This window comes from Petaurus breviceps, unplaced genomic scaffold (genome assembly GCF_028583685.1).
Source record: "Petaurus breviceps papuanus isolate PSGF00001 unplaced genomic scaffold, PetGlider_PUasm1.0 126, whole genome shotgun sequence".
In the NCBI taxonomy this organism is placed as follows: domain Eukaryota; kingdom Metazoa; phylum Chordata; class Mammalia; order Diprotodontia; family Petauridae; genus Petaurus; species Petaurus breviceps.
Window position 1 is genome coordinate 4,925,131 of NW_027185655.1, and position 18,686 is coordinate 4,943,816.

Below are 18,686 nucleotides of genomic sequence, written 5' to 3' on the forward strand. Positions count from 1 at the left end.
GCCCCTTCTACTCCCTTCCCCTTCCCTTTTCCCCTTCTCTTTCTCCTTCCCATTTTTTTGCCTTTCCCCTTCCCTTCCTTTTTTTCAAATGGGGAAAGAAGGCAGGTGGGTAGGAGAGAAAACAGATTTTTGTTCATCAAAAAAGCATACAAAAAATATAAAAGTCAACCAAAGAAATTCTATTCACTGACCCATACTTCACAAATCCTTCCTTGCCCATTGATTTTTTTAACTCACCTCATGGTTATAGAAGTGGCCATTAATAGATACCCTGTGATTTTGGTGATCTCTTCTCTCTATCTTGCCAAGGTTTACCTTCTTTCTCACCAAGGTCGCTTCACTCATTGTTCTGTATAGCAAGGGAGAATCTGGTTCATCCCCCACCAGAGGCCTCAGGGTGCTGCTGTTATAAGACACATAATCTAAGAAGAATGCAAGATTATTAGCTTGTGGTTGCTTCCCTGCTTCCTGGATTGTTACTTGAATCCCTTTCAGGAACTATTTTTTTTTAAAGAAGGGGTGTTGCTGGGGATGATTTAGATTGTTAATGTCTGAAATCCAGAGTAATTCTCCTCTCCCCCCTTGGCTTTTCTGCAGCAAGCAATAATAGTGGCCAAACAGATATTTGTTCCCAGAGTCTGTATTCCCAGTGCCCATATCATTGAATTTACGTGGAGTTCAGAATGAGGGAGGAATAACATGGTGACATGAGGCTGGGGAGCCATAGCAGTAGAAGCTAGGATTGCAACCTAGACTGTTTAGCAGGAAACTGGATAAAGAATGGGGATGCTAGGTGATGATCCTGAGAGGAGATGGTGGAGACAAATGGATACTGGAGTAGAACTGCAGCAGCTTTGGTCAGATGAAGCAGCAGATTGTGGAGTGGGCTGGTGAGATACCCATACCATGGGAGTGATACCGCCATCACCAGCAGACAAGCGGACAAGGGGTCCTCTACTAACTGACTGAACTTCACCTCTTATATTCACTCAAAGAGAGGGAAGAGGAGCTTATATTTCCTATAGAGACATCTGGTATTTCAGTTGATTGTTTCCCCAATTAATCTTTATGATTTTCTTGTTTAAAAACTCATTTCTACTTGATAAGTATATGCATGTGTATATGTATGTGTGCACACACACATACAACATACATACACACAGATATACATGTATACAAATATATACATAAACATATAAATACATGCACACAGAAAGAGAGTTAATTTCAGGTCCCCAACACTGCGTATCATAATGACTTGAATAATGTTATGATTGGTAGAGGTAGGAGGTTTGCTTCTTCCTTCAGCCAAAAAATAATGTAGGGGAAGGCTCTGGAGCCAACAAGAGGGAACATATGAATCTAGGTTGTTGTTGTTTAGGCAGCTTGTCCAATAGAAATAAAATTTCACATGGAAAATTGAACTGAGCACTTAAAGCATGGAAGGCTGGAGAACGGGCATCACAACCTGCTTGGCCTTGGCAATGCTGCAGATGGACTGATAACATGGTATTAGCACCAAATACAAAACTCACAATTCCCTGCAAATGAGACATGTTATATTTGGGTCCCATACTACCTCTGGACTTTATTATACACATGAACCCTATTACCCAGGAGAACTATTATATATGGACCAGTTCTATGAGATGTCTAATCTCCTTTATATGTGGGAGCTCATCCTCCCTTTTATATTAAAAATAAACTTTTTTTGATATCTTCTTTTTACATTGCCTCACTTTCTTCCTATATCTTTCTCCCTCTTTCTCCCACAGAGCCTTCCCATATTGCACATATTATCTTAAAAGAAAAAAAATTAAAAGAGGAGAAAGAAAAGAAAATCAGCAAAATTAATTAATATACTGAATATATCTGAAAATATATGTGATGTTCCACCCAAGTGGACTTGCCACCTTTGCAAAAGATGAGGGAACGATATCTTCTAATATCCCTTCTTTGGAATTATGCTTGTTCTTTGTAATTTTGTAATGTTCATTTTTAATTGTTTTATGCTCCAGATTATGTTATTTTCTTTTTCTCTTGCCTTTGGGAATTTTAGATTCTACAAAAACCACCTTGGAGTTTCCTGACCTTCTCAAAATATTTATTTTCCCATATTTTTCTCTCTACTTTGAGCTGAAGGTTAATTCAGTTTGTTATTTTCTTTTGAAATAATTTTCTGGATTTTTTTTCTTTTTTCATATGCATTTATTTCATTTTTAATTTATGGAATAATACAATCATTTCTATAACAGTATAATTTAATTATAATTTAACACACTATAATTTATAGCATAATTTTAAAATTATTTGCTCATGAAAGTGCAAATCTACTATGCATAATTTGCTATTCCTTTTAAATATATAATAAAATTATCACTTAAATTTTTTTCTCCCTTTTCTATCCTCCCCTCACCCCACCCTCATACTAGAGATGGCTACCATTAAACACAAATAGATATCTATATGTGTGTGTGTGTACACACACACTGACACACACAAATGCATATGTAAAATTATTCCATACTTCCATTTATTAGTTTTATAAAAAGATTTTTGTGCTTATGTACCTTTAAAAAACCACATTCAATGACAGGAAAACTCAGTGGTTTTTAAATCAAAATTTTGTTTGTGTCCCATGGAAAACTTCTGCATTCATAATCAATTCTCTGCATTCTCAAAGAGGACCCATGACATCAGGAAGGTGATGTCCTGACTTGCAAGTGAATTGGATTTAAGTGAGGCAGGGCTAGGCAAAGTCACCAGCCTCACTTTCTCCTCCAGAGCTATCTGGACACTATGGCAAAATAAAGATCTGGATGATTGGAGATAGCCTCAGATGCAGTAGGAGATCTTGGCTTTTTCAAGTTAGGTTCTTTCCCACATCTAAGTTTGTCTGAGGTAACACCCATTCAGTGATTGAGGCTAGGTAAGAAATGTGGCAAAAAATGGCCTCTTTTGACTAGTAAAAAAAATCATGAGCTTTTCTGGCCAAAACAGAAACAATTGCTATTTACGCTCACTCTGAACCATCAAAATCCAAAGGATGACCAAATGAGACTTGGACTGCGACCTATTATTGGCCAATCAATGGGAGCCAGAGTGATTTGAGTTTAAGGCTGCTCAAGTAGCTTCATTTGAATCCCCAATGGCTTCATCACATCACAGTTTCCAGTGCTGTATTTCAAGAAATCATGAATGAAACTACTTAGGGAAAAAGAGTTAACTGTCCCAGTTATTTTTTTTAAAATAATAGATAAATAGATAGGGAAGAGAAAAAAAATGTCTTGCCCATAAATTCCAAGATATCTTGTGAGGTTTCAACAATCTAAATTTCTATTCCTTTGGGCACAGGATCTTTAGGTAAGGATATGTTTCTCTGTGTGGACAGAGGAAAGAAAGAAAGAAAGAAAGAAGAAAGAAAGAAAGAAGAAAGAAAGAAAGAAAGAAAGAAAGAAAGAAAGAAAGAAAGAAAGAAAGAAAGAAAGAAAGAAAGAAAGAAAGAAAGAAAGAAAGAAAGGAAGGAAGGAAGGAAGGGAGGGAGGGAGGGAGGGAGGAAGAAAGGAAGAAAGGAAGAGAGAAAGAAAAGGAAAGAAAGAAAAAAGGAAGGAAAGAAAGAAAGAAGGAAACTAAAAAGGAAGCTAGAAAGAGAGGGAAGGAGGGAGGGAGGAAGGAAGGAGGAAAAAAGGAAGGCCACTGCAGTAATAGAAGGATTATAAATTCATTTTTTGGTGGTTGGTGTTGCAGATGCTTATATATGTTGGATTGACCTATTAGATGTTGTCTGCCTAGTTAAACATTGGTTGTTGCACACAAGTGGATTTATTCAAATTGTTTCTCATGATCATTGGATTATCATTTCTGTTTCATTGCTATCAGCTGACATGCTTACTGATTCATTTGCCACACATTGATTTTATATGGTATTGTTCCATTGTGTTATTGCTGAACAATATTACATGGTTAGGGTTGATGGTAGCGACCTGGTTTGCTTAATATTATGATCCTGAAAAAAATGGGGGCTGAATTGGTTGAAACATATTGTTGTGTTGTGGACATGGAGCTCCTTAGGGACTTCCTGAAATTAGGAGTGGATGTAGAATGTAAGATTGCAATGGAATATTTAGCAAGGTCAAATACAATGGAATTTATAGCAAGGTCAAGCTAGGGGAGGTCATTTAGGTAGAAGTATGTGAATTTCCAGATCTATTTAATCATTGAAAAAAATCTTCTTAGTAGATTAGTAGCAGACAATGTGGTTGTTGTTGTTCAGTCATTTTTTTGGTTGTGTCCGATTCTTCATGACCCCATTTGAAGTTTTCTTGGCAAAGAAATGAAGTGGTTTGCCATTTCTTTCTCAGCTTATTTTACAGATGGGGAAACTGAGGCAAACAGGGTTAAAAGACTTGGTCAGGGTAACACAACTAGTAAGTGTATGTAGCTAGATTTAAACTGAAGAAAATGAGTCTTCCTGATTCTAAGCCTGGTGCTTTATACTGTGCCACCTAACTGTCCCTTAGTAGAAGACTAGAAAATTAATCAGCAAGCCACTATCTGAGGAGAGAGATGCTTAAAAAAATAAGAACTCTCATAAGTAGAGAAAGCTCATACTTGGGGAAGACTTGTTCAGGAAGAACTAATGAGAGAAATCACAGACTTATAGATTACATGGAATTCTCATGATTCCATATTATGAATACTTTCTTTGAGAAAAGAATTGGTTGACATTGGACCAAATAACAGTGAAAAGGATGAAATAGATTATATTTTCACAAAAGGAAAAGACATTGCTGATGTGGGAGTTATTCTTGAAATCAGCTATCTGGGTACACCTAGACCATGAAATTGTCAAGGCAAAAATAAAAAGCTAAGAAAAAGCAAGAAAAAAAGATAAAAAATGAAAAACAAGATAGGCCATACAATTGGAAAAACTCCAAGCTAAACTTTGTAAAAAAGTAATCAGCAGTGAACAAGGAGAAATGGACATCAAAAGTGATATTGACACAAATTGCTACAACTTTATGCAGAAATTTCATTCAGTTTTGAGAAAATTATGATTTACAGGGACAGGTGTACACACTAATCTTACTGAAACATAGAAAACAGCCAGACAGTGGGTGAAAGTATGGGTAATAATGGCAGTGATGATCCCCAAAGCACCAAACAACTACCATCATAATAAAAATTATAAATGTCAGTTTACAATGGCACATAACCTTTTCCTTTAACAGTACTTTACACATATGCATGTTATGAGAACAAATGATGAAGGTGGTTTCCAAGTAAACCTTTTGACTGGTAATGGGTGAAAAGGGCAGATTTCAGGGAATCAAGCAGCATTAAACTTTTGCCATTGGTTCCAAGGAATGCCACACATGCCATGGGAGGTATTGCCACTGACCTTCTTGGAGATCCTTGGCTTCATGTACAGAACTCTGTTTCTTCTCCAGCTCACTGATGCGATAGAGATCATCAAACTCCCCCCAGCGGGTCATACCCCTGAAAGAAAGCATTCATTATGTCAGTGACATCTATGGCAGTTATGCTAAGGGACACCCTTTATGCCTTCAGGTGTGTATACTTTTAGAGAACCTTAATGCTCACAGAGACCCTGTAGATAGGAAGGCCATGGCAATCAGACAGGTGAAAAAATATTAAGGCTAGGTTTAGTTGAAAGGAGGCCTCAACAATTGTTATAAGGATTCCTTATAACTTGACCGATGACCAACAGCTGTTGACATATTGAATGTGTATTTTTTGTCTTGGACTTATCTTGAGATTTCATTGGTATATATGTTGTGAATACTCAATAAGCAAATTCCCTCTATGGATTCCAACTGGCACCTGCCTAGTGACCTGCATATACATAGGAAATATTTAATACATACTTGTTGCCATTTCTCTGCAGTGATGTTAAATAATTTGCCTGAGAGACCACTACCAGTAGGTGTCAGTGTTGGCAACCCTGGGACATGAAGTTTGGAGAATTTTGGGGTAGAAGGAGAGCCATGTGGAGAGTGATGCTGGGTGGATGGTGCTGGCCAGGACTGAGCTCTCTGCTCAGCTGCTCTCCCAGAAGTTACTGCAGACCACCATGACTACTACCCCCAGTACTACGTGCTTCTAGAAGTCAACCATCTCTGCTGTCATGCAAGCCCCTCATCATCTTGTCTGCATTCTTCTGGGCATCCAGGAAGCTTGGAAAGCTCACACTTCTAGTGCTTCTTCTTCAGTTCATCACTTTTATCCTTGCCATAGTAAGCATGGAACAATTGCCAAGAGATTCTGTGATAGTGTCCTGTTCTGAGCCTGTGGTTACAACATGGTTCTGGGCTAAAGTAGGGAATGCATGGCAGGGACAAAGGTGAATCTCTTGTGACCAGAGCTTGTGTAGTGAAATAAGGATTTTTCAAATTGTAGAATCCCAAATGGATATTTTTGCTCAGCAAAAAGGATTCATCAGTGTCTTTAATCATTCAAGGGTTTGTGCTTTTATTGGTGTGAGCTTTCTTTCCACAAAAGACTATGACATCTCTACAACTTAACAGATGGTCTCCAATAGCTGGAGTGGATGAAATTTCTGGTGGCCAATGTAATGAGTCTTCCTGAACCAACCTAGACTTGTCCTTGAACAAAAGACAAGGATTCATCACCAGACCTATGCTCAGGTCTAGAAGAAGAACTTTCAACTGCTGGCAAAGCATTTAAAATTATGATTAGGGATTGAAGTAGGGTCTGGCTAAGCTCAAGCTCCAAGCAAAGAATGAATTGACAACATTTGAACTATGTGTAGCAAGGGTCACCTAAAGACCCCTAAGAACTCTTGTCTTTGGAAACCCTGGCTTATTAACCCAGGTTATTCAAATTGCAATCTGAACCCCAATTGGAGGAATATTCTGTAATTACATACAGGCTATGCAAATAACAAAGGAAAACAAAACAGTTTAGACACAATAGCCATATAATGGACAAGGAAAGATAACTGAGGTTAATAGAACCATTTTTAACCACTCCATACATAAATGAATATAATTTCTTGTAGGTTCTAGAAGTTTTATAATCGAGGCTAGAAAAAGGGGTAGTTGAGTGTTTTCTCCTCTATTGGCCTGTTTCACCTGCGTCCCATCCTGAGGACACCATGAGCAACCAGCTTGTTCCAGAAGACTATAACCAATTTTATCCTTGAAGACTGAGACCCAAGCCCCAAGAAAAAGGCCCTCTGTGGTTCCTGGTCGAGGCTCAGCTCATGGGGGGCCTCATAGGGATGAAAGGGTCCAGGATTTGAGCCATGGAGACCCTTTCAGGAGCTCAGATTAAAATAGATCTATTTAATCAAGAGGAAGATGGTGGAAAGCTTGGAAAATCAGAGGGGCAAGTTTTTGGAAGTAACTACTGTAGAATTAGAGCAAAAGAACTGGTTGAATGTGTCATCAGATGGTATCCACCAGCCTCTCCTGATGCTGCAGATGAAACACAGAAGGCTGCTGCCCAGATGTCCATTCAGGAAAAGAAGTAATATGCAGCCCAGCTGGCTTTTGTTAATTTTATATAAATAAATTATGTTTGTTTTTTCTAAAACAAAAAAAAAAAGAAAAAAGGGTGGTCAATTAGCTAGCATTTATTAAGCACCTACTATGTAGCAAGCACTATGCCAAGCTCTCGGGATACAAAAAAGACAAAGGGCAGTCCCTACTGCAATGGAGCTCACATCTAAGGGCAGGGCGGGGGGCAAGGGGCAACTGTGATTTCATTGCCAAAGGGAATCCCTGTATGAGGAAACTCCTTCTACCAATACAGATGGGGGGCATCTTTTCTGCCATTTGTAATCTTGCTTGCCTTGAGCAGGTTTTTTTTAAACTTTGTCCACTCTTGACTCCTTTTTGTGTTTTGGCAGTGTTAGTTGGCATTGTGTGGCTTGAGGGCACAGGCAGGGCAAAGTGCTTATGCTGTGTGTTCAGAACCAAGACTGCAGTGAAGTTGCCTGATGTGACATGGGCAAGTACTTCCCGAAACACCTATGATTCATTATGCTTTTGATTTTTAATTAATTTTTGGTCATGTGTTCAGAAGCCTTTCACTGTTGTCAAAATTTTTGTGACTATGGGGTCATGGAGGGTCAGACATGACTGAAATTACTCAACAACAAAACGTGTGTATATACATATTTATATATAACATACCATACATGTATGTATATATTAATATACACACATATTTATATACTTATACATATATCCATATGCATACAAATACATACATATATACAATACACATATATACATATATATATAAAATCGGTCTATCTAGAGGTATGTATAGAAAAGATTTACCAGCACACCCTTGAATGAAGGTAACATAAAAAGATAACAATAGAAATATGATGTTTATATAGTCTCACAGGAAATCAGGAGTGGAATACAGCTACCTCTGAACTCATGGCCCAGTAGTAAGAAGCTCAGAGTTTGGTGCTGGCTGTTTCATGGGAATCTATAAAAGCCTTTTGGGAATTAAGTCAGAGGGTGGTTAACAACTCCTTCCTTTAGTCTGGTACCATCAAGAGTCTCCCTGGACTCCCATAGCAGCACTATTTCCCAGAAGCCTTTACTGCCTCATCCTTCCTGTCCCCACTCATGCATGCCTTCAGCAGTCCCGCTTTTTTTAGACCTCCTTTCCTGTAAGACTTTCCACCAACTGAAGTCCTCTCTTGGTGGCACCAATGCTTTGTAGCCAGACACATAGAGTCCTTGGAAATAGAGTCCAGGGAATTCCTTCCAATGAGTGAATAGGAAATAAAGTTCTAGGGATTTTCAGTCATTCAAGGGTGGCAGCATGACACAGTAGAGAGAATTCTGGATTTGGAGTCAGAATGACTTAATTTTTTAATATGGCATCAGAAGTTTATGACCTTGGGCAAGTCACTTAACTTTTTCTCAGCCTCAGTTACCTCATCTGTAGAATGGGGATAATATATGATAGATGATTAATTAGGCCCCTATTTTATTCCAATCAGTATTAATCAATTTGATAGGATTCCATAGGGGTAGTGATGATAACTTCTGCATATTAGGCCCCAGAGCTACAAATTGCAGGTTGGAAGTGCACTTAATTAATCACAGGAAAATTACTAGAGGAGCTCCACCTTTGTTTTTGCCTTGTTATGGTGACCAAGCCCAGTGTGGAGGAGGTGACTCAATTGCATGGAAAATCCCCCAGCTATTTGTGTTGCCTCTCTGTCCCTAGTCATCCCTCTATTGCCCAACATGGGGAGATGGCCATGAGCATTTCCCCATGAAGTGACCCTGTTTGGCAGCCCGTGGACTGTCTTCCTACTGGCCCATTGGCCCATGTAGATACTTTCACATCTGTTTATCAGCCAGGTACATGGGTCTACTCATTGGCTTGGTAGGACCTCCAAGGTAGGAACTCAAAGTCTTCTCATCATCTCATTTGCCAACCAGTGGGATTCTATATTTTGTGCAGACCCTTCTGGAGAATCCAGGTGAAGATTTCTCAACCAATAAGACTCTGTATTTTACTGTTTCTCTTCTGTTATCATCTGGGTACCAAGCACTATAAAACTGAGGCCCTGGAGGAAGAGGGCATCTCAGATCATGAGGGAGATCTAAGATTTGCTTCATTAGAGAGGACCATGGACCCTTTAATAAAGTACAATTGACTCAGAGTTCTGCCTCACTTTCTTTCATTATAGTTTGGACAATTCTAGACCCCACAAATAAGAACTCCTGTCTCACAGGGTTGCTGTGAAATTATAAGCTACAAGTTAGAGAATGGGGCTAGGGTGTTGGATTCAGGTACAATGACAATGATGGGGAAGAATGACTGGAAACCTGACAAAAACAACAGACTTCAGACACAAGAACCAAAAAAGACACAATAGCGTGGGAAATACAGCCCAATAAATGTCAACAGGCCCTGAGATCAATACTAAACTACATGACAACCCAATAGTTAAGGTTCCTAAAGATGATTTTGAATCCTCAAAATGACCAATCAATCAAGAAGTATTTATTAGATACCTGTGTGCAGGGCACTATGAAGAAAAAAATTAGTGTACTCAATGCTTCCTGTTTAAGAAAGTAGGAAAGTATGCAACACGGTTTAAAAATATTCCCACAAAATTTTATTAAACAAATTTAGAGTTTCAGTTTTCCAGAAAAGTGACTTATGTAAAATATCCCATCTCTTACATATGCCAGGCAAATTAGGCACTTCCCTATTCCCACTCTTTCTCATCATGCCCTGCCCTATCCATTTTCTAACTGAGGTGCAAGAAAAATTTTACCCAAAACCAAGCAACTGTCAGGTTCAGCACCTGAGGCCCCGCCCATCCCATTCAGTCACCTTTGTTTTATTAATGTGTTGGTCGTTGGCAGGACACAAGAAGTTATTCGCAAACAAGATTCTATCATCACCACTGTGAACTGTGGTATATTACCAGCTTGCAGTCCTCCAGGAGCTGCTGAGATGTCCAGCACAACTGCCCAGGGAGCCTGCTTGACTAGATGTGGTGCTTGAGTCTCTCAAAAACACTTTGTGATGAAGATCTGATAGGTGTTTAAAAACATTTCTGCTTAAATTCTTTGACCTCTCCTTGAACATTTCATAAGATCTAAGTTGCAAATTGAGGCAATTTGCCAAGCACCTGAGTATTTAAGAACTATCCATTGTGATAAATGCTTTTTTAAAATTTTGGAGGAAAGTCACCTGATAGATGATGCTCACTCTATCTTAGTTTGGAAATCTTTTAAGTCAATGAAATTTTCATGAGTACAGTGGATCTGTGGAAAAGATATTTTGTAAAGACATTTTGATGTAAACTTTTCAGGGAAGTTGAATGAGATGAATAGATTTTCATTGTTAGTGAGAAGTGAACTGAATTCAGTCTTGATCTGTGGAGAGAAAATTACCTGAAGATGAACTGAATCCCTACATTCTAATAAGAATTGCTGTTTAGGGTTATAGTTTGAACCTTGGGAGGATGTTGCAGTGGGCAATGTATGAGAGGAATTCTAATCAGTAACTTTCTTTTGTATGCTTTCCCGAAGCATAGAAGTGACTTTGGCAATGGATCCATTGTTTATCTAACTGCTAGTTACTATTAAGTAATTATATGACTAGCAATGGTGATGCGTAAGTCAGGCAATAAATTTGGGGTTTGAGGGTGAAAGAAGGTGACCCATGAGAGATCTCAGTTCTACAAGTCTGGGAGCTCAAGTGGAATAATGAATCAATTATTGAGAGATTTGGAATTTTTAGTGATTTATTAAATAATATCATATGCACCATCTTTGAACTCATTGAAAGACAATTAATGAAGCAATCAATCATTAACAGACTGAGGGGGAGGGTTCAATGAACTTGTCTCAGACAGAACCAGAGGATTATTTCTCACATCTAACTTCATGATGACTCTACCCTTCCTCCTAGGGTCATTTGTTATGGGGTCTCCTGCATGGGATTATTACATATGGACTAGCAAAATCCCATTCATTTGCCTATCTTTATTATAGGCAAGAAAAACATGTTAATATTTCCTGTGCCAATCTTCTTAGAAGAAAATCATCCAAGTAAGTGAATGAATCAATCAATCAGTTATGTGCCTATGTGTTAGATAACTGTGCTAGATGCTGTGATACAAAGAAAAGAGGGTGACAGAGTTTTTTCTCAAGGAGCGTTCAATGCAGCAAGGAGATAATATGCATGGATGTAGCATAAGATTGATGTAGACACAAAGTGAGGGTTTGTGGGAACGTCTGGGGGAGAAGAAAAAAATTCATGGAGAAGATGATACTTAAGTTGACTTTTGAAGGAAACTAGGTAGGCAAGAAGGGCCTGCACTCCGGCCATGGAGTCAGCCTATGACTCTCAATGGCAGGAGAAGGGGCATTGAGCACCATGTATGAGGAAGAGTAAGAAGGGCCAGGATGACTGGACTGGAGAATGCATGAAGGGGTGTAATGTGTGGTAAGGCTCAAAACATAGGTTGGGAAGGACCTTAAATGCCCAAGAGACGAGGTTTTTTTTTTCTTCGAAGTAAAAGGGATCCATTGATGTTTATTAGCAGAGGACTGACATCAAATATATGCTTTAGGAAAATCACCGTGTGTAATGGGAATACAAATTTGGAAGATCTTCCCTGCCCCTAGGCTAAAATGCACCTGAAGCCTGAGGAGGGAGGCTTGTTTTTCAGTAGATACTTTTTTGATTGGCCAGTGGGTCAATAAGGTTGTTACATTCTCTGAGCCAGGAGAAGGCTATATAAGCCCTGATGTGTAGCTTTGTTTTGGGACTCACTTTGAGAAGTGTTCTGTGATTTGATCTGAATTCTGGGAAGCCGTTGTTGAGAGTCCCCTGGCTTTGAAAAACCCAGAATGTGGAAACCCAGATGTTGACTGGGTATGGATGTAATGGTTGGACAGTTTGGAAATCTGTCTACTTGATGTTTCTGTCTTGATAATTATGTCTGTATACTTTGAGGTTCAGGGTGCTGACCTTTTCTCCTGAACAAGGTAAACGATATATGTCTGACTGATTAAAGTAAGCTTGTTAACCCATTTTGAGTTGCTTTCCTTTAACAAAGCAGATCCAAGAACCTGTGGTGGCTGCAAACCCTGAGGACGCTTGGGGTGCTTGCTGCTACACCATGGCAGCTGTGTAGAGGATGGGATGGAGTCGGGGTGATGCTCGAGGCAGGGATTTCAGTTAGGGACTATTGCAATAGTCAGAACAAGAAGGGTTGAGCCTGGTAACTAGGGGAATATGGTTGGAGAAAGGAGATGGATGAGGCAATGAAGATGATGTGTAAGTAAGGCCATGAATTTGGGGTTTGAGGGCTAAAGAAGCCAACTCATGAGAAATATCAGTTACATAAGACTGGGGACTCAGCTGGAATAGTAAATTAGGTAGTTATGGAGAGTGTTGGCATTTTTAGTAATGTATTAAATAATAGAAAAATATATACATGGATCATCTTTGAACTCAATGAAAAAATAATGAACGAAGCAAGCAGTAACAGACTGAGGTAGACAGGTTCAATTAATTTTATATAGCACCTATGTGCTATAGAAAAGCTGAGCGCTTTTATAAATAATAGGATTAGTAAATAATATGATAAATAAATAGATAATTTGATCATCACAACAACCTTGTGAGGTAGGTGCTGTCATCTCAATTTTTGTTGTTGTTGAGTTGTTTCAATCATGTCTGACTTTTTGTGACCCCATTTGGGGTTTTCTTGGCAGAGATACTGAAGTAGTTTGCCATTTCCTTTTCTAGCTCATTTTACAGGTGAAGAAACTGAGGAAAACAGAGTCAAGTGGCTTGCCCAAGGTCACACAGCTTAGACACTTAATAATTGCCTGTTGAATTGAATAGAAATGAGACATAGTCACTTTGTCAATCCCAGCTCATGAAAACTGACGCTAGTGATCTGAAACTTTAAACAACACCTTAAAGGCATTTGAAAATTCCAAGAAAGAGACTTGGAAAGGTCATACAGAATCTTGATGATAATTTAACATGCAGCTATAGAAGTGTCTTCTTTAAAATGCCTTGTTCAAGTCTGAAAGCCAATCAAAGGCACCATATTCACTTTCTTTTTTTTGTAGTTTTTTCCCCCTTTTGTTTTGTTTCTTCCTTCCTAACATGAATAATATGGAAATATGTTCTGCATGATGCACATATGTAACTTCTATCAATTTGTATACTATCTTAGGGAGGGGCAGGAGGGGAAGAGAGAACATTTGGAACTCAAAATTTAAAAAAAAGAATGTTAATGTATTTGGAAATGTAATTGGAAAAAAATACTATTTTAAAAAATTGTCTTGTTCCTTAAAGGAAGCATACAAATTAAACTCTGGTTAACCAAATTCTACTGGAAGTACTTTAGGGGAGTTTGACCTTTAGAGGAACCATGCAAAGAATCCTTAGGTAATGTTAAGGATAACCTCCAAATTGATCTATTTTAGAAATTTGGATTTTTCTATATAGACTGCACTTCCCATTTACTTAAATTATGCCATTGGCTATGGGGAGGGGCATCAGCCTACATTTCTATAGGAAATAGGAGCAAGATATGGTCAAGAGTCTTGCTCTGGAGAACATGGGCAGGGTCATCATTCTGCTTGTCTCTGCTGTCTCACAAATGCTATACTTTACAAACATTGGAGACATAGCTTAGGGATGGGAGAAAGGCAATGGGGCTCTGGGTTCCTCCAACCAGGTGTAATGTTAATGGGATTTAAGACCTTCCAGCCCATTAATAGGACTCAGTGGAACCCATTAAAGGAGGCTTGCTTGTAAGGAGGCTTTTCACACCTTTTGCTAATTTCTAATTAGGCACCCACCGAGTCACATGGATTGTGATGACTTCTGGTTCAGAAAAGCATGTAAATACTCTGAGTTGGTATTTTGCTTTGGGGGCTCACTTATGAGAAGGATCTTGTGAGATCCTGGATGAGATTCTGAGGTATGTTCAGAGCTCCCTGACTGCTCAGATATAAAGGCTCTCTCGGTCCAGGGATGTATGTAAAATGTATAGCAATATTGCATTGATTCAGGCAGTCCAAGCACTGTCTTTTGGTCTTTATTTCTCTGCTTGTATTTTTTCTGTTTGTATTTTCTCTGAAGTTCAGGGTGCTGACTTTACCCCTGAACTAGGAATATAATTATAAAAGATTGCTGACCCCTTAAACAGTTCTCTTTCTTAGTAAAGCACATCTAAGAGCCTGTGCTAGCAGCTGTCCTGGGGATGCCAGTGTAGTTGCTGCTACACCAGGGAAATGTTCACATTCCTTTGACATTTGTAGGCTTTTCCCCATCACCAGAATCAAGTTGTTAAGACTGTTCTGTTAACCATGTCCTCATTTCTGCTCTCCCACTTCTCACCCCATGCCAAGCACCATACACTCATCGCCCCCCACCCCATCCATAGAGTGCTATATAGAGATGCAAACATCCAGAGGATGGGCTTTTGTCCCCCTGCTGTGCCCTTGAATGCTGTATTATAGGGAGATTAGGGATGAAAAATCAAGAACACTCCTTCCCAATCCCTCCCTTCCACCATTCCTTCCCCAAATTGTATTTTGTTTTCAGAATGACTCTGAATTCTACTGGATATGAAGAAAAAAGTAACAATATTATGGCACGAATTTTAATTCACTAATGGTGAACCATAGACTGCCTTCTAGGAACTGATTCAATTCCCGTCTTCCCACAGTAGGTTCGAGAGGACCTGGCATGGGCCTTGAAGGATCAGAAAGGGAAGGGAATAAGCATTTATTTAGCACCTACTATGTGACAAGGACTGGGGTAAGTTTTTTTGGTGTTTGTTTTTTATAAATATCATGCCATTTGTTTCTCACAACAATTCTGGGGGGATAGGTGCTATTGTGATCCCCGTTTTACAGTTGAGGAAACTGAGGCAAACAGAGGTAAAGGGACTTTCCCATGGTCACACAGTTAGTAATTGTCTGAGGCAGGATCTGAAATGAGTTCTTCTGACTCCAGGGCCAGCGTTCTACCTATTGCACTATAATAATTAGGTTGAACATCACCAAGGTTTCAGTTTGTACAGAGTAAGAAAAGTGTGTATATATATATAAACATAGTTTGGAAATAAAAGGCCTTGTTTGGATTAGAAAACTTACCTCTGGTACATAAAGATCTTTATTTCTAAAGAGATATGTAGTTTTATTCAGGCCTAAACATAGTCCATATTTGCATTACTTTGTATTTGAGATGTCTGAGTTATAGCTCACCTCTTCTGGGAGAATAAGGGCGATGATTTGATGGTGGCAAAAGAAGGGACCTGCTTTTCATCTTGTATTTTTAGCCGGATAGGCTTTTGTACTCCCCAGAATATTTCCAATATTCCTTCGATAACTAGGTTGTCATCTTCAGTCTAGGAAAAAAAATATCCCATCAATATTCTGTAATGTATGAAAAAATTTAATATTCTCCCTGAAAAATAAAACAATATTCAAAATATAAAAATAAAGCCTGTCAGAAATAACAGCAGGAGAAATTGACAGGAAAAAAAACAACAACATTAGTTTGGTTTCTCAATTCATCTGCAAATAACTTCATTGTTTAGGGCATCCTTTCACACTTGATAAGAGGTATAGTAATTCATTCACTGATTTTTTTAAATAAGCTTGTAGTGGCATCTTTTATTTTAAAGTTTCTTCCAGTATCCCTCCTCTCCCCACTTTCAAAGAGTCATCTCATAATTTACCAAGATACATAAAAAACATAGAAATATAGCTTTAAAGACAAAATACAAATTATACCCAAAAGAGATAAAAGAAATATGAAAAAAGTCTTATATGTATGAAAATCTTTGAAACAGCCAGTGGTACAAATGAGAAATAACCATAAATTGTGGTATACAAATGTGATAGAATACTATTATACTGTAAGAAATAAGGAAATATATTATCTCGAGGAGATGTGGAAAGCAAATCTTGTATGACTGATGGAGAGTGAAGTGAGCAGAGCCTGAGAGAACAATTTTTACTATTACATGAAAATTATAAAAATGAACAGTTTGGAAGTCTTTTTAAACCGATGAAGAATGAAATGAACAGAATCAGAACAATTCCCATAAAGGCCATTAGGTGGCGTGTGGGATAGAGAGCTAGTCTTGAAGCTAGGAAGATCTGAATTTGAATCCTGCCTCAGATGTTTACTTTCTGTGTTGCCCTGTGTAAATCTCTTTACCTGTTTCTGCTTCAGTTTCCTCAACTGTAAAATGGGGACAATGACAGGAATGATGATCAAATAGATATTTTAAAGAATGATGTAGACCTTTAAAAGCTTTTTTTTTTGTGGTTGTTACAGTAACAACCTTGAAAAGAAACTATTTTAAAAGCTGTAAGAAGTATTCAGTGATCATCCATTATTTCAGAGGGTTGATGATGAAATATATCATCTGTCTCTTGACAGAAAGGTGATGGATTCAGGGTTCTGAATATTTTTGTACGTAGTCAGTGAAGGAATTGGTTTTGCTTGATTATACATATTTTTTCCCCAAGGAATCTGTTTTTATTTTCTCTTTTATAAAATGGGTTTGAAAGTGGGAGAGAAAATAGATTTATAACTAATTAAAATTAGTTTATGTTAATTAAAAATACTTTTTAAAAGTAGAGAGATTGGTGGGGCTATAGGTGTGGAATATTGCATGTATTTTCTGATGATGTCCCTGTATACATTTTTGCTTGTTTACTTTGTTACAAGAGAGCTCTCACAGGGTTTCGGTAATCTGGAAATGTTTTTAATGTAAAAATAATTATTATAGCTAGCCTTTTACAGTGTGCCTACTGTGTGCCAGACATTATACTAAATACATTTCAAATATTATGACAGCCCTGGAAGGTAAGTTATATCATTATCCCCATTTTGCAGTTGAGGAAATAGAAGCAAACAGGTTAAAGGACTTGCTCAAGGTCACACAGCTAGTAAGTGGCTCAAGCTGGTAAAAGCAAAAGATGTTCTGTATATGTGTGTGCGTGTGTGTACGTATGTGTTCAAAAGAGCTGTTCCACATAACAACACGGTTTTAAAGGAAAAAAACTCAACAGATTGTGGTATATAAATGTAATAGAATATTATTGTGCCATAATAAATGATGAAATGGATCATTTCAAAGTCAACTAGTAAGACCTTTAGGAAAGATGCAGAGTGAAGTGAGAACAAGGAAACGATTTACAGTCATACCAGTATTATAGGGGGAAAACAACCTTTGAAATACTTTAGAACTCTTATCAATGCAATAAAAAATTATGAGTCCAAAATAATAAGTATCAAACACTCCCCTCACCTCACACATGTTATTTGAAACATAAAATTAATAAAGGATTTTTTTTAAGAGAAGATAAAAAATCAGCAAGACCACTAAAAACTTGTTCATAATGACAGATTTCTTGGATAGTCTTCTGTAGTCTGTTTGGCAGGATTTTGTTCAAAATTTTTGAATTAATGTTTATTAATGCTCTTGGTCTATTTCATTGTTTTACTCATTTCAGTCATGTGAGACTCTTCATAACCTCATTTGGGGTTTCCTTGGCAAAAATACTGAGAGGATTGCCATTTCCTTCTTGGTCTGTTGTTCTCCTTGTTTCTTTAATTCTTCTTTGGTTTAAGTATTAAATTTTATTATTAGTTTATTATTATTAATAATAAATTAAAATTTATTATTATTAAATAATATTATTATATTATTATTATTAAATTTTATTATTTATTATTAGAATGCTTTCTCAATTCACAACTTATTTTGTGCAATATTAGTACATATTAGAAGTTTGGGGAAATTCTCCTGTCACTCCATTGGGACCAAGAGGCTCCCCTTTCCCCCACCACCTCTATGCTTTGGTATTCCTTTATAGATCATTCTACTGTCTTTTCCCAGATTGTATTGTTAAAGATATATTTTTGGTAGTTTTGGTATTTTATGTTTTTAAAAGTATTCCTCCATTTCTTTTGGTTCTCACTTTTGGTAGCATTAGAATGTTCACAATAGGATCCCATAATTCTTTTTGTTCTATTTTTGTTGTGATTTCACCTTATTCATTTGCTGCTTGATTGATTTGATGTTCTGCATAAACTAAAGGTTAATTAATTTTGTTAGTCTTTCCAAAGAACCAGCTTTTAGTTTAGTCATTTCT

At 37.7% G+C, this 18,686-nt stretch overlaps 1 protein-coding gene across 1 annotated transcript in view; it reads right to left on the reverse strand.

The window, feature by feature from the left end:
- Nucleotides 1-18,686, reverse strand: part of RASSF6 (Ras association domain family member 6) — a 69,256-nt gene that overhangs the window by 7,263 nt on the left and 43,307 nt on the right. Inside the window, 3 exon segments of the mRNA XM_069091716.1 lie at nt 238-422; nt 5,402-5,499; nt 15,780-15,922. Coding sequence (XP_068947817.1) covers nt 238-422; nt 5,402-5,499; nt 15,780-15,922 — 426 coding nt within the window.